This window comes from Erinaceus europaeus, chromosome 2 (assembly GCF_950295315.1).
Source record: "Erinaceus europaeus chromosome 2, mEriEur2.1, whole genome shotgun sequence".
In the NCBI taxonomy this organism is placed as follows: domain Eukaryota; kingdom Metazoa; phylum Chordata; class Mammalia; order Eulipotyphla; family Erinaceidae; genus Erinaceus; species Erinaceus europaeus.
Window position 1 is genome coordinate 35,768,573 of NC_080163.1, and position 21,882 is coordinate 35,790,454.

The window sequence follows — 21,882 nt, forward strand, 5'->3', positions numbered from 1 at the left end:
CTGTGCCAAATATGCCTAAATAGTGCTCTGGCTTCTCTTTCTCTCATATGAAGTGTTTTTTTTTTTTAACTTTTGATCAACATGAAAAGCAATGTGTGATATTTTTCATCCATAATACTCTCTCTACATAGCAAATTACCAAAGAGAACGTAATTTCAAGAAACCTCCAAATTCAGATCATTATGTGACAAAGTTTCATTATCAGTTGCTCCTAAACCAGTTTAAACAACACACAGATATTTAACCCCAGTTATACACTGAACTTACGATTTTTGTGGCCTAGTGTCATAATTCTATCCATATCATCAGCATTATTTACTACATAAGCTGACAAATCTTTGATATATACTCCCACATCAGGTCTTTCTTTTACCTAAAAAGAAAATGATCAGACATTACACATATAGCCACATTTTTTCAGTTATTTACTAAGCATTTACTATGCTGAGTATTCTGCTAAACAGTAGTGATACAAAGAATAAATCAGATGTATACACCTGTTATGAAGATGATTTATAGGAAGAATGTACAAAAAGTCACACATTTCAATTTTGATAATGTCTTGAAGTAGACATACATGGTGGTGTACAAATACAATATTTAAAATAAAAATAAGGGAAGGAAGACACTCCAAATTCCAATAGTAATTTTAGATAAAGTTAGGATTTTGAGTTGGTTGTTTTGTTTTGCAGAGCACTATTCAACTCTAGCCTTTTTTTTAAGGTTTTTTTAAATTTATATAGTAATAAGAAAGATAGGAGAGAGAAAAAGAACCAGACATCACTCTGGTATATGTGCTGCCAGGGACTGAACTCAGGACCTCATGCTTGAGAGTCCAGTGCTTTATCCTCTCTTTTCCTTATCCTTAAATGGAACCACTTATTTTACAGTACCTAGATATTTGCCTTTTACCCGTTTCACCCTAATAAAGTCTTTGTTTAAACCAGTAAAAAAAAAAAACTTATGCTACTCTTATGCTATCTTATGCTAATTCTTATGCTATCTCCCCTAGTTGATACTTCTTCTTTTATAACTATGTTTAAGATTTACTTATAAGAAAGAAAGAGGATAGAGAATGAGCAATAGGCCAGACCACTGTTCAGCACTGGCATACAATGAGGCTGGGGATTGAAACTTTCATCTCTACAACATCATGCATTCAATTTCTGTGCTCTACCAGTCTGCAGTGCCTTTCAAATCTTTTTGTAACAATGAATAAAATATATTTACATACTATGAACAATTATCTTTTATTTGGCAAGGGATACAAATTAAGTTCTAATTTTACTAATAGTAAAATGAATGTACTATTTAAAATTGATCTCTGGAAACCAGTGGATTCCCAACTATATTCTGACAAAGTATAGAAGGTACATTCGAATATACTAATGAACATAAAATACCTTGCCCTCACCATGGATCAACAACGGTAGAGAATGTTCCATTCTCCAAAGGGAGGCTAGACAACATACTCTACCTTCCACCTGAGGAAGATGGGTCCCGAAATTGGGGCAGGAACTTTCCTACTCATGACCACAGAATGTGAGCTCAGATCTATAAGGATGCAGAGGTCACATAGGCTCCTAAGCTGAATATGGGCCCTGGATCAGATCGATGGGGTTTCAGTCAACAATATTTATACCCCTTTCCCATATTAGGGAACTCCTCTCTTCCCTGATCCAGCTTTCTGGTCCTTTTTCCAGCCATGACATCATCTCCCCAAATAATAACTTAGGTCCACCTGCATATGAGATGTCAGGCTCAGGAAAAAAAAAAAAAACTAGTATAGTCATGGGCTCTTTGGAATACAACTAAAATAGGCCTACTAGCTATCTACAAAATGGAGGACCCCCCCCCAACTCTTCATTTAAACTTTTCTAGCCTTTAGGTTCATGATTGGTCAACAATTTTTTTGGCTCTATATAGTTAACTCTTTTTTCAGCCACCAGGTTCCAGATGCTAACATGATGGCAATCGCACTTCCCTGAGCAGATGACCCCACCAATGTGTCCTATAGCCCCGCTTCCCCAGAACCCCACCCCACTAGGGAAAGAGACAGACAGGCTGGGAGTATGGATCGACCTGCCAACACCCATATTCAGCGGGGAAGCAATTACAGAAGCCAGACTTTCCACCTTCTGCACCCAATAAAGACCCTGGGTCCATACTCCCAGAGGGATAAAGAATAGAAAAGCTATCAGGGGTGGGGATAGGATATGGAGTCCTGGTGGTGGGAACTGTGTGGAGTTGTACCTCTCTTATCCTACGGTTTTCGTCAGTGTTTCCTTTTTATAAATAAAAATTTAAAAAAATAATGGATATTTTTATCTGAATTATATCACATAATTAAAAATGCGAATCAGCCATACTTTTCAGTTAATAACATAATGTACCAATTCACGAATTTTCTGATAATCTGGTGTTTACACATAAAATCTCTCATTTTCATTTTCTAAGAAGCATGTCAAAAGTAATCTTAGGTATAACACTATTACCCAGAGATATACAAACCAAAATTTCTCACAGGAAATTGTTGAGTTTTTTTTTTTTCTCTTCAGGTAAAAAAAGCTGGAAACACTATTATTTGTGAATACATTAATGACTTGCCTTAATACCTGTATTTTTCACTTTTAAAATTTATAACTTACATTTTTAAGTACTCCTGGGAATTTATATCAGAGAAAAAACTTCATAGTTACATAAAATCTCTACATCAGTGTTCATAGTTGCTTTACTCACAATAGCCAAAAACTATGAAGACTAGATGTCCTTCAACAGTTAAGTTTAAGTATCATTCAACAAGATAGTCAAAGCATAGTACCACACTATACATTTAGTTTTATATACCATAAAGCTAAGTACACACTGCTTAGCAAGAGAGGCTGGGAGATAGTTCACTCAGTAGTTGCTAAAGTGCATCTTTATAAAATACTGCCACTGAGGAAAGTTGGGTCAACAGTACATCAGTGTAAAGGATAATTTCTCTGTGTGATTTCATACAATTGCATGTGAATCACCCTCATCTTAACAAAAATTTAAAGAAAGCACAATGGCTGGTGCAATAGTTTAGCTGGGGAAACACGGGACTTGAATGCCTAGGGCTGCCAGTTCAATCCCTGGAGTCACATGTGCCAGAGGACTCTGGCTTCTCCATATGAAACTTTCTCTAATATGATACATATATATATATACACACACATATTCAGAGAGATATACACACAAACACACACACACACATATATATATAATTTTAAGTGCAGACTAGGCTGTGGAAGTAGGACAATATTTGCTCATCAGATTCACATTCATACGGTATAAGAGTCACCAGTGAAAACCCCAGCAGTGTCATATGTCAGAGCTGAGCAGTGCTCTAATTTCTCTGTCTCTCATGAAAATAAATCTTTGGGGAAAAAAATTTTAGAAGTGCAGGGTCAGGTAAATCATGTTATTTCTCACAAGCAAAACCAAAGAAAGTTCCACAGATGGTGGAGTGGTGCTGTGGTGTCTTTCCCTCCTTCCCTTTATGTAAATTTCAAAAAATAAAATAAGAGAAAAGCAAAACCAAAATCCTTTGATGCTTTAAATGTGCTACCTTTCAAGGCCAAGTACAGCATACACTTTACCATGCAAAAGAGCCCAAGCCCAAGCCCTTCGCACCAAGTGCAAGCACCATACATAGCATCATGCACAGCACCAGGGAAAGGGGTACCCCTCCTCTCTCTCTTCCTCTCCATCTCTATCAAAAAATGAGAGAGACACTTCCCTGCATGCTTCTCTCAATTCATACCAACTGATACTGCATCTGCTGAGCCCAACTAAGCAGTGCAACTAGTACCACCTCGGCATGTTTCACTTCAAACTTTGTCCAGAGATGTCAGGTGTGGAATGTCAACCCTTCAGCTTCATTACTCTTCTGAGACCTTTCCTAGCTCATAGGACTCTTTAATTCCATTTTGGGTGGCACACTTCCTAATAAAACCTCAAAACCTAGATATAGACCAGGGCCCATGAGATAGGGAATATACACATGTATCCATAAGTTAGGGGAAAATGTATAACTTAAAGCAAAAGTGCACAGTAGTTTGCAGTGATTCAGTAAATGAAGCAAGCAAGTAGAAAGACCTAAAAAAAGACACCTTAAAGACCTAACGAAATAGTTTCTACTTAGACCTAAATACCCTCCTCACCTACCTCCTATTGCATATCCCTCAATCACTCCAAAGCTAACCATGTCAGACAAAGTAAGGACTACAAAAGCTGAATAAGGGCAAGAGACTTTAATGATGACTCTTTAGTCACTATCAGGCCACCTCATCACCTGGGGCCCTAGCCAGGGAGTCCTGGGATTCCCACAAAGACATGATGGGCCTACATCTCTAACAGATCCCTCTCGCCACTGTCACTGGTCATCGCCATCAGGAATAACACAATGGACCCTTCTGTGGGCCCCTATAGGACCTTGCCCTCAATGTGGATCAACAATGGTAGTGACTGTTCCATTCTCCAAAGGGAGGTTGACAACGTACTCTACCTATCTATCACCTGAGGATGATGGGTCCTGAAATTGGCGCTGCCTGGAATGTTCCTAGCCATGACCACAGAATATGAGCTCAGACCTACAGGTTACATAGACTCCTGTGCTGACTATGGGCCTCAGATCAAATCTATGAGGTTTACAGTTAACAATATTTATATACTTTCCCCATATTTGGGAGCTACTTTCTTCCCTGATACAGCTTTCTAGTCCTTTTTCCAACTATGACACCATCTCCCTAGAAATACCTTGGGTCCACCTGCCTGCATGTTAGCTGTCAAGTTCAGGCAAAATCTAGTAAAGTCATGGGCCCCTTGGAATATACCTAAAATAGAGCTACTAGCTTTTTCCAAAATGGAGACCCCAATCTTCATCTGCAACATTTTTTCCTTTGGGCTCATGATTAGTCAACAATTTGCTCTGCTTTATTATCTTAACTCTTTTTTAGCCACTAGATTCCAGATGCTATCATGATGCCAACCTGACATCCCTGGGCAGATAACCCCACCAATGTGACCTGGAGCCCCACTTCCCCAGATCCCTGCCCCACTTGGGAAAGAGAGAGACAGGCTGGGAGTATGAATTAACCTGCCAACACCCATGTTCAGCACGGAAGCAATTACAGAAGCCAGACCTTCCAAATTCTGTACCCCGTAATGATCCTGGGTCCATACTCCCAGAGAGATAAAGAATGGGAAAGTTATCAAGGAAGGGGACTGGGTATGTATGGAGTTCTGGTGGTGGGAATTACTTGGAAATATACCCCTCTTATCCTATAGTCTTGTCAATATTTCAATTTTATAAATAAAAAATTTTTAAAAGGAAGAAAAACTTGAGAGACAGACAGAGACACACAGGTACACACTACTGGGAACACTGGAATCATGCAGGAATGAAGCAATGACACCAATAAAATAAACATCTACTTTAAAAAAGTGTATAGTATATGCCACTTTTGATATAAAAATGTGTATGTTTAAAGGAACACTGAAAAGTGGTTTGTTAGACTGAAGAGAAATGGTATAGACAGGATAGCAACAAGACACTAATGTATAAATTTTAAGATATTTTTATTGTTGTACCATAGGATCATATTTGAACCAGGAGAACACTGTAATATGGTTACAAAATATTAAAAGTACCTTTTGCTAAAACAATCAAATCACCTAATTTAGGAAATATCTTATTACTTTGGAAAGTAATCCAATTTAAACAATCCTTACCTCTAACCTCTGTGTCTGATCCTTGCCCAAAAGGTCACGAACTTCTTCATTATATATTTCCAAATATGATACTCGAACCAAAAATCTATAGATAAAGCATATAAAAGACATAAAAGAAGGGTTGGGCAGTGACGCCCCTGTTTGAATGCACAATAACCAGGTTTAAGCCTCCAGTCTCTGCAGGCAGGAGGGAGGAGCACAAGCTGTAGAGCAATACTGCAGGTGTCTCCTCCTCTCCTCCTCTCTCAATTTCTTCTATTCTATCAAATAAATATCAGTAAGATTTTTAAATTTAAAAGACAATGAAATATTTCATTGTGCTTATAGATTTTGTACCTATACGCCTTTCCTAAATTTGACCTTCTCAAAATTAGAAAATTAAAGAATACTTACCTGGTATCACCCTCTGCTTTTGCGATATGACCAAATATGTGGGCAAATGAATTTGGAATGATTCCTCTAAGTTCAGGAACAGCTCGAACACCTTCCATGGTAAAAGTTTTGCCTGTTCCAGTTTGTCCATATGCAAAAATAGTCCCTAAAAATAATAAAGAGAATCACTCTTTAGATTCTAATACTATACAATAACTCTTAAAATTAATTCCTTTGACACTATGATGCAATTTCTTCCCTAGAGTTAAAATGAATTCTACCATAAACCTCACTTTCATTATCAATGGCTACAATATATATCCAGACAAAGAAATAGAACATATTAAGGGCAACAAAAGGGAATAAATAAATAAAAATAAATGTAAAAAATTTAAAAAAAAGAAATAGAACATAGAAGTAAAAAGAAATGCACTATAGAGCTAGCAAAACAGCTCACTTGGATAATGTGCTGCTTTGTCGTATGTGTGACCCAGGTTCTAGCACAGCCCTCAAAGCATTGAAGGAAGCTTTGATGCTATGGTCTTTTTCACTCTCTGTCTTGTCCAAAAAAAAAAAATTTTTTTTTAAGAAGTGAGCTACAGAAAGACATGGAGAGGAGAAGAATGGGAAACAGTTTACCTAGCAAAGCACACATGTTGGCATGAATGAAGCCCAGGGCTTATGCTCCAAGAACACATAAGAGCACTGAGAAAGCAAAGGAAAGACCGCATATGTTGAAGTAGTGCTACGGTATTTCTCCCTCTGTTTCTCCTCTTTCTCCCTCACTCCGACTCTATCTGAAATAAAAACAACAGCGGGGGGTGGGGAGAGAAACTCAGCCCAGGAACTGTGGAATCATGCATGCATGAGGCCCTAGTGCTCTAAAAAGAAAAGAAATGGAGAAATCTTAAGTGCATATAACTACAAAAAGAGGGCCAATCTGATAGACATTCTGTTCTTTATGATTCTACCTCTATGATATTCTGAAAAAGGCAAAAACTATGGTTATAAGAACAGTGGCTGCCAGTGCCTGGGAATGGAGGTAGGATGGGTAAGAGGGACAGACAAGCAGAGCACAGAGTAAAACTCCTCTATATGATACAATAGTGAACACATGCCATCATTTATTTGTTAAAGTCCACTGAATGTACAATACCTAGAGTGAACTCTAAACTACAGACTGGAAGGGGGCAGGTTGTGGCGCACGCAATTAAGTGCACACAGTACTATAAGGAAGGACCTGCACAAGGACCAGGACCTGCAGTGGGGATGCTTCAGGAGCGGTGAAGCAGGTCTACAGGTGTCTATCTTTCTCTTTCTCTCTACCTTCTCTCTTCTTAATTTCTCTCTGTCCTATCAAATAAAATAGAAGAAAAAAAGAAAAATGGCCACCAGGAGCAGTGGATTCTTAGTGCCTGCACCAAGCCCCAGCAACAACCCTGGAGGCAAAAAAGAAAAGAAAAAAAGAATTTCATACTCGATAATAGTGATGTGTCAAGATAGGTCATTAATTATAGTAAGTTTAGCACTGTGGTGCAGGATGTCAATAGTGGGAGAAGTTGTGTGTGTTTGGAGATAAGAGATACAAGAACTCTGTACTTTCTGCTAAATTTTGTTATTAACCTAAAACAGTATTTAAAAAAATAGTCTATTAAGAAAAAATTTAATAACAGGGAATTATGTGCCTACCACTGAGTTACCAAGTGATATCTAAGCCACACATAATTAATGCAGAGTAAATTACACTATGTATTGCAGCAGTCTTAAAAGTTTTTTTTAAGGTTTTATTTATTTATTAATGAGAAAGATAGGAGGAGAGAGAAAGAAAGAAGCAGACATCATTCTGGTATATGTGCTGCTGGGGGTTGAACCTGGGACCTCATGCTTGAGAATCTGATGCTTTATCTACTGAGCCACCTCCTGGACCACAGTCTTAAAGTTTTTTCCCTTTTCTTTCTTTTTTTTTTTTTTAAATATTTATTAATTTTTACTTTTTTAAAAGATTTTTTATTAATATTTCTTTATTTATTCCCTTTTGTTGCCCTTGTTATTTTATTGCTGTAGTTATTACTGACATAGTCATTGTTGGACAGAACAGAGAGAAATGGAGAGAGGAGGGGAAGACAGAGGGGGGAGAGAAAGATAGACACCTGCAGACCTGCTTCACCGCCTGTGAAGCGAACCCCCTTCAGGTAGGGAGCCGGGGGCTCGAACCCGAGATCCTGATGCTAGGGGTCCTGATGCCAGTACTTGCACTTTGCGCCATGTGCACTTAACCCGTTTTTTGCCCTCTTCAAAGTGTTTTTCCTACTTGTTACTATCAATAACTTTCAGAAACAGCACAATCAACTGAAAAATAAGTGAAAAGTCTTTTTGCTCTTTCTCTCCCCGTCTTTCCCTCTCTCAATCTCTCTTTCCTATCCAACAACAAAAACAGCAGCAACAACAACAATGGAAAAAAGATGGTCTCCAGGAGCAGTGGATTCCTAATAAAAGCACCGAGCCCTAACGTTAACCCTTGAGGAAAAAAAATATTTTTTTTTTGGTCCATACCCCCAGAGGGGAAGGAATTTTAGGGGAAGATGACCAGAGGGCTCTCTGAGCTCCAATTCCATCAGGACCCTGAGAGAAGAGGAAAAAGGAAAGACATTCGGAAGTAGCATAGGTGTAGGTGTAACTTAGAAAGGAAGGAAAGACCACAGAAAAAAATGGGTATATCTAGATAGATAGATAGATAGATAGATAGATAGATAGATAGATATTCAATCCTTATCTATGACCAGGAGAGAATTACTACTACAATTTCCGATGGAGGGAATGGAGATACAGAACTCTGGTGGTGCGAACAGTGTGGAATTATACCTGTTATCTCATAACTTTGCAAATCATTACTAACTCACTAATAAAATTTAAAAAGAAAGAAGTGCCGGTGAGGATACAGGGGGAAAGGAACACTTCTACACTGCTGGTAGGAATATAGATTGGCTAAACCCTATGAAGACAGCCTGGAGATACTTCAGAACATCAGAAATTGATCTACCCTGTGACCCACCAATCGCCCCAAATTCAAAATAAACAAAAAGAGTTATCCAAAGATATCTATATATGCCTGCATTCATAGCGCCACAATTTTAAGAGTCCAAACATGACAGCAACCCAGATGCCCAAATGACAGGTGAGTGGCTAAGTAAGTTGTCGTATATATAAACAATGGGCATTTATAAAGACAAAAATCACCTCTTCTGCCTCACCTTGGATGGAACTTGAAGGTATCATGTTAAGTGTGATCATCCACAAAGAGAAGGATGAATACAGAATGATTTCACTTATAGGTAAAATGTAAGAAACAAAGAGGGGAGAGTAACACTCAGGGTGAGAGAGGAGGGCTTAGTAAACACTTCAGACCCAATGTACAGTGGTGGAATTGCTGTGTAGACACCTACTACAGAAAGGTAAGAAATTGTACCCATGTGACAACAACTCTCTTGTAAATTGTTCTTTCCCTAATAAAACAGCTGTGGTATTTCCCTAATACCACAGCTAGTGAAGCTCTCCTAAGCTTCCTGACAGGTAACATCCTACATGTAGTATCACACTCAATGCTAGAAATAGCACATATAATAGTATACACCCAGTGTGCTAAGTAGTGGAAGATTCTTGGAAATACATATATATATATATATATATATATATATATATATATATATGTGTGTGTGTGTGTGTGTATATATATATATATATATATATATATATATATATATATATATATATATATATATGTTTTCCTCCAGAGTTCACCCCACATGCCTTTTCCAATTGCTAATATTTTTTGTTTCCTTTTTGCTCTAATAAACTAAAGTCTGAAGTTAAATTGGATATGCTGAGTCCAGAGAGTACTCCTAGCAATGATGGTACATGGGGGGGCCTCTAGCACAATTACCTGACAGAAAGGCAAATTTCAAATAAAAACATAAATAGGGTAAAAATGAACCAGGGTAACCCAGGAGATGGTACAGTGGATAAAGTATTGAACCCTCAAACAGGAGGTCTTGAGTTTGAACCCTGGCAACACATATGCCAAGATGATATTGTGGTTCTTCCCCTCCCTCTTCTCATTAATAAATAAATCTTTTTTAAATGAATCAGAATGAAAAACATAACTCAATATATATTAACACTAATCAAATAAATAATATCCTATGTCACTATTAGATAAAGTATATTTCAAAGTAAAGAATATTACCAGGAATAAAAAGGATAATTTCATAATGAAAAAGAGGTGAATCTGTTAAGAAGATATAAAACTCCTAAATACTTATTAAAGTATCTACTCATAGGGTTTTGAAGTGCATGAAACAAAAAGAGACAGGCAAAATGAAAAAGATAAGAGAATTCAATTTTCTCCCTCAGTAACTGATAAACCAAGTAGAAAATTATTAAATGAATGAAAGATCTGAACAAAAACATCAAAGTGACCTAATAGGTATTTACAGAACTGTTCAACAGAAACAGACTATATATCCAACAATAGTTGAACTCAAGTACATACAACATACTCAATAAACCACATTCCAAGTCAGAAAACAAATCTCAACAGATTTTACAAGATTCACAGCACATAAAGCATGATCTCTGACTAAAATGGAATTAACTTAGAAATCAGTCTCTGGAAAATCTCAAAATTTTTGGAAAACTAACATATTTCCAAATAACTCAGGAATTAAAGAAAAAAATCGAGAGAAAATAGAAAATACTCTGTACCTCATGAAAGCGAAAACAAAGTATGTCAAGATCTTTAGAATGTCATTAAAGCGCCACTTTAGGGAGGCTTGATAGTACAAAAGGATCAATTAGGAAGAAAGGTTCAAAACAATGACCTCAGTTTCCACATTAAAAATATCAAATGGGGCTGGGCAGTGACGCACTTGCTAATGGGTAAATGATACCATGCACAAGGACCTAGGTTCAAAAGCCCGTGGTCCCCATCTACAGGGAAGAACTTTACAAGCAGTAGAGCAGTGCTGCAGGTGTCTTTCTTTCTTCCTATCTCCCCCTTCCCTCTCAACTTCTGTGACATATATATGTTGAGAGAGAGAAAGAGGTTACCTAGGGAGACAGCTCAGTCTTAAGAGCATAGCGCTTGCATGTCTGATGCCCTCAAGGGCCCAGATTCAATCCCCAGAACCACCATACTGCCAGAGCTGAGAAGTACTCTAATCTCCCTTTCTCTCCATATCACTCATAAGAATAAAGAAATCTTTTCCTTTAAGTATTTATCAATGAACGAGGGAGAGAGAGAACCAGAGCATCATTCCAGCACATGCAATGCCGGGAATCAAACTCAGGACCTCATGTTTGAAACTCCAATGCCTCATTCATCATGTCACCTCCCAGGCCTAAATAAAAATATTTTTAAAAGGCTGGGGATGTGGTTCCATGACAGAGTACAGGATTTCTACAGAACAGTAGAATCTGAGTTCATCTGGTATTGCATATGCAAAATAATACTCTGGTTCTCATTCTTTCTCTTTTTCTCATGAACAAATGAATAAATGAATCTTTTTTAAAGAAATCTCATTAACAAATGCATAAAAAACTTATCAAGGATATAGGGTTTGAGAGGACCAGGCAGTAGTGCACCAGGATAAACATACATAGTACGAAGTGCAAGGACCTGCGTAAAGATCCCGGTTGGAGCTCCCAGTTCCCCACTTGTTGGTGGGAGTCACTTCATAAGTGGTGAAGCAGGTCTGCAGGTGTCTATCTCCCCTTCCTCTCTCAATTTCCCTCTGTCCTATCCAATAAAAAATGGAAGCAAATAGCACATAGGACTTGCACAGAAAAATTTCAGATTTGACCCACCAAACTACCAACAGCCAAAGCTGAGTAGTTCTCTGGTAAAAACATCAAGTACAGCAACAAAGAAAATGGAAAGGCTAGTGAGACTGTTCACCGGGGTGAGTGGGAGAAGGAGAAGTGGGGACAACTACTTTGTCACTCATGTGAACCATGTTCAAGCCCCTGACACACTACATAAAAGCTCTACCACTCTAGGGGAAGCTTTGTTGTTCTGGTGTTTATCCCCCTCTCTCTCTTTATCGGAAAAAGTAGGCCCAGAGCAGTGATGGTCCAATGAAAACACCACCAAAGAAAAAGAGAAAAAGTGACTGGAGATAGTCCAGTAGGAAGAGTACATGTTTTACCATACCTGAGGGTCCTGGCCTCACCAACACCATGAACTGAACCAAAGGAAACTCCACAGACAGTGGAGCAGTATTTTATGGTTTCTAAATCCCTCGGTTTTTCATTCAGTTAGAATGGAAAAGATGGATTAGGGAGGTCACTCAGCAGTAGCATCATTTACAAGCACCACATAGAGAAAAAACTGTTTCAAAACTGTACATATTTACTACAACACATTCAACAACACATTCACTGAATTTATGGGATATTAATAATATCTTGATAAAAACTTTAAAAAAGTAAACTATATCAAGTACTCACCATTGTAGCCTTCCAGAACAGAATCAATAATAGGTCTTGCAGTTAAGTTATAAACATCAAGCTGTTTACTCTCTGGTCCAAAAACAGTATCAAAAGTGAAAGTCTTTGGAGGTTCATTGGAAGAATCAGTCTTATGTACAGTGATAGTTCCCCTCATCTCATCCACACTGACCGCCTGTTTATAGCACATTGATTTCTCTCTCTCATTGAGAGGCCGGCATCTAACAACCACCTTCACATTATCACAGCTTTCTGGCTTCTCTGATTTATTGATCTGGTGGGGGAAAATATTTACAAAGAATAAAAGAACATTTATTTTTACCTCTAACAGATTTATTTAAAGTTTGAACAAGGTTAATATACCATCTCAGTGACTTACACATACTAAGAACTCCACAAATATCTGTTAAATACAATTAAAGATTTTTTAAAGATATGGGGGGATCATTAACAGGTATTAGAAGGGAAATAGCTTATTTCAATCCAGAGACCACAACTCTACCCAGACTTCCAGCTCTACCCAGTTGAGAAATGTCTCTAAAGAACAAGGAATATCAACAAGACGAGACTAGGACAACTTTGGGAACCTACCAAGTCACCAGTGAGTGAAAACAAGTGTGGCTCGTGGACAGGGAGGAGCCTAAGGAGAGATTTCTGGGACTAAAGCCCGTATCTACTCCTGGGCAGGGCAGCTGGTAACAGTCCAGCAGTTTGCCAGTAGAGGAGCCACCTCCAATCTGTTTTACCAAGAAAAAGACTGCTGAAGGGACGGGAGGACTCCCCTAAGACCCAACAAATGTAACTGTGAGTCTCCATTTGCTACTGCCCTCAGAGGGAGGCCCTGTGTTGACATTGGGGGAGGGGCAGAGAACTGGCCTGGAAACTCAGAAGATCTACACCCCGGTGGTCTATTAGTGGGGCCAATAGTGGGAAGCTTTCCACATTGTTCTCCTGATGAGAACATGGTGAATAATTGCCTCAGAACCTACAGACTATAAATGGAACCTGTTCAGAAACTCACAGGGCCCAGCTGTTCTGTCTGGCTTGGCAGAGAAATTGAATTGAGCCCAGAGCTTTGGATCCTTGGGGTGTGGGAGTTTCTTTGCATAACCACTGTGCTATCTCTCCCCCAACCTGGTTTATCTCTTGGTCAGGAGTGAGTGATTAAGCTAAAGAACCTACTTATAGGTAAAAATCCCTCAGGCTACCAGAGCCTACAGGGAAGAAAAAGAACAAAAGAGGCTTTAACTGCCACTGTCCTTCGACTCAGGGATTGAATTCACAACTGTGAATTCTTTAAGTAGCTTACTTAGACACAAGTCAATCCAGGCAAGAGTGATCAGTGGTGAGAGAAGGACATCATAACAAACTGTTATGTGTGTGAGAGAAGTGCTGGGTGAAGGACATCATAACACACTGTAATAATGGTTAAACCATGGAGAAACATTAGAGAAATGAACCAGGAGAAAAGTCCAGCTAAAAGCCACCCAAAAGTAGAAACACAGGAAAATGAGATCAAGCGAAGTCACAGGAGTGAGGAGTTTGAAAGAATTGTCATCAGAAATGCAGAAACAACAAATGAGTCTCTGAAAGAAAGCACTTATCTCGAGGTAATCAGAGAGCTGAAAGCTGAAATAGCTGAGCTAAGAGCACAACTAGCTGAACAAGCTAATAACAGTATCAGAACAGGATAACAAAACAGCTGAGCTACAGAAAACAGTAGAGGGGAGAGAGACTAAAGGCTAAAAACAGAATTAGCAAGATTGAGGACGAATTAGAAACAACTAAAAAAGAACTAAGAGATCTCAAAAAAGAGATGAAGAGATACTGAAAACAACAAGAGACATATGGGATAACTTCAAAAGAAATAATATACACACTATAGGCCTACAAGAGGAAGAAAGAGATGCAGGGGAAGAAAGCATTCTATAGGACATAACAGCTGAAAACTTCTCTAGTCTAAACAACATAAAAGACATAAAGGTTCAAGAAGCCCAGAGGGTCCCAAACAGAATTAACCCAGACATAAAGTCACTAAGATACATCGTATTTATAATGAAAAGGAATAAGGATAGAGAAAGGATCCTGAAGTCTGCAAGAGAAAAACAAAGAGTCACTTACAGAGGAAAACCCATAAGATTAGCAGAAGACATCTCCACACAAACAATACAGGCCAGAAGACAAGGGCAAGATATCTGTCGAGTGCTCAATAAGAAAGGCTTTCAACCAAGAATACTTTATGCTGCTAGACTGTCATTCAGACTAGATGGGGGCATAAAAACCTTCTCAGACAAGCAACAGTTGAAGGAATCAATTATCACCAAGCTTACCCTGAAAGAAATTCTGAAAGGTCTCCTATAAACAATCAGATAACCATAAACATGCCATATATCAGAACACTCTAAAAATCTACAGGAATGGCATTAAAAAAGCTTCAATCTTTGATACCAATAAATGTCAATGGCCTGAATTCACCTATTAAAAGGCACAGAGTAGGAAGATGGATCTGAAAACACAACACAACCATATGTTGTCTGCAGGAAACCCACCTAACTCAACAAGACAAACACAAACTCAAAGTGAAAGGATGGAAAACTATCATATAAGCCAATGGACCACAAAAAAGGGAGGGAATAGCTATACTCATATCTGACATGATAGACCTTAAAATAAATAAAATTTTAAAAGATAGGGATGGATATTACTTATTGCTCAGAGGATCATTCAATCAAGAGGACTTAATGATTATCAACATCTACACAACCAAGAAGAGGCCATATAAATACATCAAACATCTGCTGAAAGAGCTACAGCAATATATTACTAGCACCACAGTAATAGTAGGGGACTTAAAACACCCCACTCTCTCAACTTGACAGATCATTCAGGCAGAAAATCAACATAGAAACAAAGGAGCTAAATGAAGAGACAGATAAACTAGAACTATTGGACATTTTCAGAGTAAAAATGGTGATTTCACCAGTTTCAGCCCATCTTGGATGGAGCTTGAAGAAATCATGTCTAGTGAAATAAGTCAAAAACAGAAGGATGAATATGGGATGATTTCATTCACAGGCAGAAGTTAAACACAAGATCAGAAGAGAAAACACTAAGCAGAACTTGGACTAGAGTTGGTGTATTGCACCAAAGTAAAAGACTCCGGGATGGGTGGTTGGAGGGAGAGTTCAGGTCCTGAAACAGAATGGCTGAGGACCTAGTGGGGGTTGTATTGTTGTGTGAAAAAATGAGAAATGTTATGCATGTACAAACTATTGTATTTACTGTCAACTGTAAAACATTAATCCCCCAATAAAGAAATTTTTAAAAAGAAAATTATAATAATAAAATAAAATTGCAAAAAAATAGCTATTTCACAACAGAATTAAGGAAAGAGAAAATCTAGTACACATTTACAATAAATACAGTTTACTGCTTGTCAAGCAGAATATGAACAAGTTTACAACAGACTTTTTTTGCACAAGTGTCCTTAACTTCTAAGTTTCCTACCTGTAAGAAAGCACACGTGAACACAGCTGACAACTTTTAACTACAGAGATAGTGGTAGGCCCCTTGCTTCGCCGAGATTTAGATCTTTATTTACTATAATACATTAGCAAAATTTTTATTATACAATATACCCATATAACATTATCTTCTCTATAAAAGATAACAACAGAGACAGAAAAGAAAGTCCAGTAGCAGAAAAAAATGTTTTAGTATGAACATTTGTATTTATGGCTTGGCAGTGCAAGCGTCAACCCAGCTTTGACCTAGCATGTTATGATTGGGCCCTCCTCAATCGCTATCGAACAGGCCATGGCCGGTGTGCCGCTATGTTCCATCGCTGGGGAGCCAGAGACCACCCGAACTGCCCCTGCGGCTACAGACAAGACTATGACACACATAGTCAACGACTGCCACCTCTCCAGATTTAAAGGAGGTCTCGAAACTTTACATCAGGCTCAACCTGACGCTGTTGATTGGCTACGGAAGAAGGGCAAACGCTAGAAGAAGAAGAAGAAGAAGAAGTGGTACATCCAGTTAAGTACACACGTTACAATGCACAAGGACCCAGGTTCAAGCCTCCAGTCCCACCTGCAAGGAGAAGCTTCATGTGTAGTGAAATAGTGCTGCAGGTTTCTCTCTCTCTTTCCTTTCAACTTGTCTCTGTCCAATAAATTAAATATTAAAATTGTACTTATAAGATAATTTTATGATGTATTTTTTAATATTTTATTTATTTATTAATGGGGAATATAGGAGGTGAGAGAAAGAACCAGACATCACTCTGGCACATGTGCTACCAGGGATCAAACTCAGGACCTCATATGGCTTGAGAGTCCAAAGCTTTATCACTGCGCCACCTCCAGGACCACATTTTTTTTATAGAGACAGTAGGTGTGGACCACAGCTTGAAACCAGATTCTTGAGCACTGTAACATATGCTCTGGCCCCCTGAAAATTTGATTAAGAACCTATGTAAGCTACTGTCATTGACAAGAAGCATCATATCAGTGCAATACATTTCTCTCCATCTTTACTTTAACCACCTTAGTCTAATTAAACATTATCTACTGTGGTATTCTAAGAGACCCCTAAATGTACTGCAGCAAGGGAGCTTCATAACCAGTTAAGCAGCAGCAAGTACTGCAGGTGTCTCTCTCTCTCTCTCTCTCTGCCTCTCTGTCCTGTGTCTCCTCAATTTCTCTGTCCTCTAAAAAAAAAAAAAAAAAAGAAATCTGCCCAGAGCAGTGGACAGTCATGCAGGCACTGAGCTCTAGCAATAATAATAATAATAATATAAAAAATTAATTAAGAGGAAATTGAGTTGAAAAACAAGATCAGAAGAGAAAACACAAGTAGAACCTGCACTGGAATTGGTGTATTGAACTCTGGGGTGGGTGGGGGGGAGAATACAGGTCCAAAAAGGAAGACAGAGGACCTAGTGGGTGTTGTATTGTTATATGGAAAACTGGGAAATGTTATGCATGTACAAACTACTGTATTTACTTACCAATGTAAAACATGAATTCCTCAATAAAATAAATAAATAAACAAACAAAAAACAAAAAAAGAAATTGAAATCTTCAGTCTATAATTTCTGGCTCTGGCCTATTTCTACTTCTCTCACCTCATTCCATAAGTTACCCTACTCATTATTATGTGTGCCTGTCATTTTATTGTTGTTGCGTTTTGTCAGCAGACTCCACCACTCTGGGTGGCCTTTTTTTTTTTCTTGATAGAGGGTGAGAGACAAAGAGGGGGAAGAGAGAGAGATACAGAGAAGATACTACTGCAAGCAACACACTGCATGGCTTCCCCCTGCAGATGGAGACCAGGGGCTTAAGTATAGATCCTAGGCCCAGTAATATGTGTATTCTACCAGGGGAGCCACCACCCACCCCGGACTGGCTTTCTTAACCAAGGCCACAATGACTTTCTTTTAGGCCTTTTCTTGTTGTCATGCTCCTTTTCACCAAAGGTCTTTCTAGGTGCTGTTTCTTCTACCTAGCACATTCCTCAATCTCTTCAAATATCCTATAGGCTCAGTAGCCACCTTATTTGAGAAGATGGATACTTGTACAGACCCTTCTCTCTCCTACAATCAGTTACATTTTACTTTTGTTATTTCTTTATACAATTAATGTCTATCTTTTTCTACTTACACCAGAGGCTGCAAACAAGTAGTTAAGGAGTTGAATTCAGCCAAAAAAATGTTTTAAGTTAGCTGCTAAAATTTCAAAATTTAGAAACTTCACATACACAAACGTAACTTCTAGATTATCTTGCGAAAATGGATGACCTAACATCCCTAAGCAGTATTATTCCTACATAGGAGCACTTTACAATTCACCAAGAAAAAAAAAAAAAAAAGATTTTCCCCTTCCATGGTTATTGCTAGGACTCGGTGCCTGCACTACAAATCCACTGCTCCTGGAGGCCATTTTTCCCCTTTTGTTGCTCTTGTTGTTTATAGTTGTTGTTGTTGTTATTGTTACCATTGCTGTTGGATAGGACAGAGAGAAATCGAGAGAGGAGGGTAAGATAGAGGAGGAGAGAAAGATAGACACCTGCAGACCTGCTTCACTGCCTGTGAAGTTTCCCTCTGCAGGTGGGGAACCTGGGGCTCTGCCCGGGATCCTAACGCTGGTCCTTGCACTAGGCACCACTTGCACTTAACCCACTGTGCTACTGCCCTGCCCCCAAGTTACTTCTATCTACTGTGTGCAACCCACTCACTTTATTCAATAATGTTAAGTGTTTTGTTACAGTAAATATGCCTGGCCTTTACCTCTGACCCAGAAGGCAAGCGTCCCTCTTCTTAAGTTCAAGAACTGGCTGAGGCCTGGAAGGTGGAGCACTAAGTACAGTATTAGACTCATTAGACTCGGAAGCATCAAGTCCCAAGTTCAATATGCCAGAATGATGCTCTGTTTGTCTCTGTTTTGTATAAATAAATAAATAAAGGGTCCGGCAGTAGCACAGCGGGTTAAGCACACGTGGTGCAAAGTGCAAGGACCAGCAGAAGGATCCCGGTTCGAGCCTCCCGCTCCCCACCTGCAGGGGAGTCGCTTCACAGGCGGTGAAGCAGGTCTGCAGGTGTCTATTTTTCTCTCCCCCTCTCTGTCTTCCCCTCCTCTCTCCATTTCTCTCTGTCCTATCCAACAATGACATAAACAATAGCAATAATAATAACTACAACAACGATAAAACAAGCAGGGCAACAAAAAGGGAAAAAAATAGCCTCCAGGAACAGTGGATTCGTGATGCAGGCACCCAGCCCCAGTAATAACCCTGGAGGCATAAATAAATAAATAAATAAAGCTGAGGAGGAGAAGAACCACTACCACCAACACCACACTGTCTTTGCTTAAAACTGAACCTCCAGTGTCAATATGTCATTGGTGCCCAGAATTTGCTGAGTGAATTGCTAAGCTCACAAGGAAGAGTAAGCATTTAATATTAAATGTCAAACACTGCCCCTTCAAGTCTCCCATGCGCTAATTTTATCTCATCTGATTAGCAACCCCGTGGGGAAAAGTTTAATTATGTGAGGGCTGGCAAAATAGTTCACCAGAATAGTGCCGCTTCCTGTGCCCATGCATGGCCAGCCTGGCCCCCACCGCATTGGAGGAAGCCTTGGGGCTGCGGTGTCTTTCCCTCTCTCTATATCTCTGTCTCTATTTGGAAAAGTCAGTCCTGAGCAGTGAAGCCCGGATGATGACAACAGAGAAAGAGAGAGACTGGGACAGAGACACAGACACAGGGGGAGAATGAATGAATTATGGGAGAACTAAGCCTGAAAAGACTGAATCACTGTCCAGGGCCTAGCAATCAATAAATACCCAGCCACAGGCTCGAGTGTCTTCCATGACCCCAGGACATCCCCCCATACTTACACAGTGGCCCCCTCACCAAACTGCCCCGACTACACCCAGAGAAATCCTGCAGGCGGAGCCCATACCCTGCACACACAAAGACACCGACGGGCTGTATATCCTGCTGTCAGCAGAAAGCGCCCGCACAGGAATGACAGACAGCCTGAATCGGGGTACCCAGAGCAAGAGCAGGCAGCCCCCCCGCCCCGCTCTGCGGCGGTGTCAAGGCCACCCAGGGTGCAGCGCCCCCCCCCCCCGGCCGCTCCCGGTGGGCGGACAGGCAACCAGCGTGCATCCCCCCCTCGCAGGCCCTGCGGGATGCAGCGAGCACCGCGAACTCAGGGCCCGACCCGGCTTGCTCCCGGGACCGGCAGCACCCCCGCGGGCCCCGGCCACACACCCCACCCCACCTCCGACCCCCCGGGTCCGCGGGCCGCCCCTTCCCGGCGCCCGCCCGCTCCACGCCTCCATGGCAACGACCGCGCCCCCGAGCCTGGCCGCTGGGATGAGCCACCGCCAAGGTGAGCGACTCTCCTCACCGGCATTTTGGCTCCTTCCCGTGACCGGCGGCCGTGCCCGCCCTGGGTGCAGCCCAACGACGCCGGGTTGGCGGGAGCGGTGGGTCGGCGGCGACCGAAACACCGCCTCGACGCTCCAGAGACTGCGGTTCCTCGGACGAGGGCGCGCTGTGCGCACGCGCATTCCGAGCTCGCCCCGCCCCATCCCTTGGTCTCCAGCTTCCTCGCCCTTCCTGAAGTACGCCTGCGCGTAGGCTGCCCGAGTCGGTCTCCTAGGACGCCGTTTGGAGAACGCGCCTGCGCGGTGCTGACACTGCTGCTTTGGGACTAGACCCCGCAGAGGCCCAGAATTCTCGCTTAACCGGTTCCCACTAAATTTGGAGAAGGAGGCGCCCTTAGATCTGCAGTACTTGGAGTATTAAAAGTAAAATAACAACAATAATAAAACAGCAATTGAGGGGCTGGGAGGTGGTGCATCTGGTAAAGCACATACATTGCAATGTGCAAGCTCCCAGTCCCCATCTGCAGGAGGGAAGCAGCGCTGCAGGTGTTTCTTAACCCCCCTTCCCTTCCAATTTCCCACTGTCCCTCTCCAATAAATAAATACATAACTAAATGCGTACATGCATTTTTTAAAAGTAGCTATACTGCGCTGTGTCCCATCAGAGGGCTGAAGACTACGCACATGGCAGCCTGGCAGTGGTGCACCCAGTTAAGCATGCATAGTGCTATGCAGAAGGACGTGTGAAATAACTCTGGTTCGAGCCCCTGCTCCCCACCTGCAGTAGGGATGCTTCACAAGCACTGAAGCAGGTCTGCAAATGTCTTACTTTTCTTTCCCTCTCTACCCCTCCTCTCTCAACTTCTCTCTGTCCTATCGAATACAGTAGAAGAAAAAGAAAAAAGGAGAAAAAAAAAAGAAGGGGCCAGGTGGTGGTGCACCTGGTTGAGTGCACATGTTACAATGCAAGGGCCTGGGTTCAGGCCCCTGGTCCCCACTTGCAGGGGTAAAGTTTCACAAGTGGTAAAGCAGTGCTGCGGATGTCTCTCTATCTCTCCCCTCTGTCTCTTCCTTCCTCTCAGTTTCTGACGGTCTCTATACAATAAATAAAGAGAATAAATTTTAAAAAATTAAGAAAGGAAAAAATGTCCACCAAGAGGGTGGATTCGTAGTGCCAGCACCGGGCTCCAGCCACTGGAGGGGAAAGAAAAAAAAAGGACTACACATACTACTAAACTCAGGTCATGAGCAGGTTTGTCAGTATTCTCACAACTATCTTCAGAATTTAGACTAGAACCTAGAATAGACCTGGCATAGGATAAGTTTTCAGTAAACGTCTTTGAAAAGCAAA

The 21,882-nt window shown here is 40.5% G+C and overlaps 1 protein-coding gene across 2 annotated transcripts in view; it reads right to left on the minus strand.

Moving 5' to 3' along the window:
- KIF3A (kinesin family member 3A) overlaps positions 1-20,699 on the minus strand; it is a 68,178-nt gene extending 47,479 nt beyond the window's left edge. For both annotated transcript variants that reach the window (XM_016186799.2, XM_060177820.1), the window contains exons 1-5: positions 20,552-20,699; positions 12,634-12,907; positions 6,151-6,295; positions 5,758-5,842; positions 268-373 (exon numbers count right to left, since the gene is read on the minus strand). In XM_016186799.2, the coding sequence (XP_016042285.1) occupies positions 268-373; positions 5,758-5,842; positions 6,151-6,295; positions 12,634-12,907; positions 20,552-20,557 (616 nt within the window). In that variant the 5' untranslated portion in view covers positions 20,558-20,699. The remainder of the gene's footprint in view (positions 1-267; positions 374-5,757; positions 5,843-6,150; positions 6,296-12,633; positions 12,908-20,551) is intronic.
- Between the last annotated feature and the right edge of the window lie 1,183 nt (positions 20,700-21,882).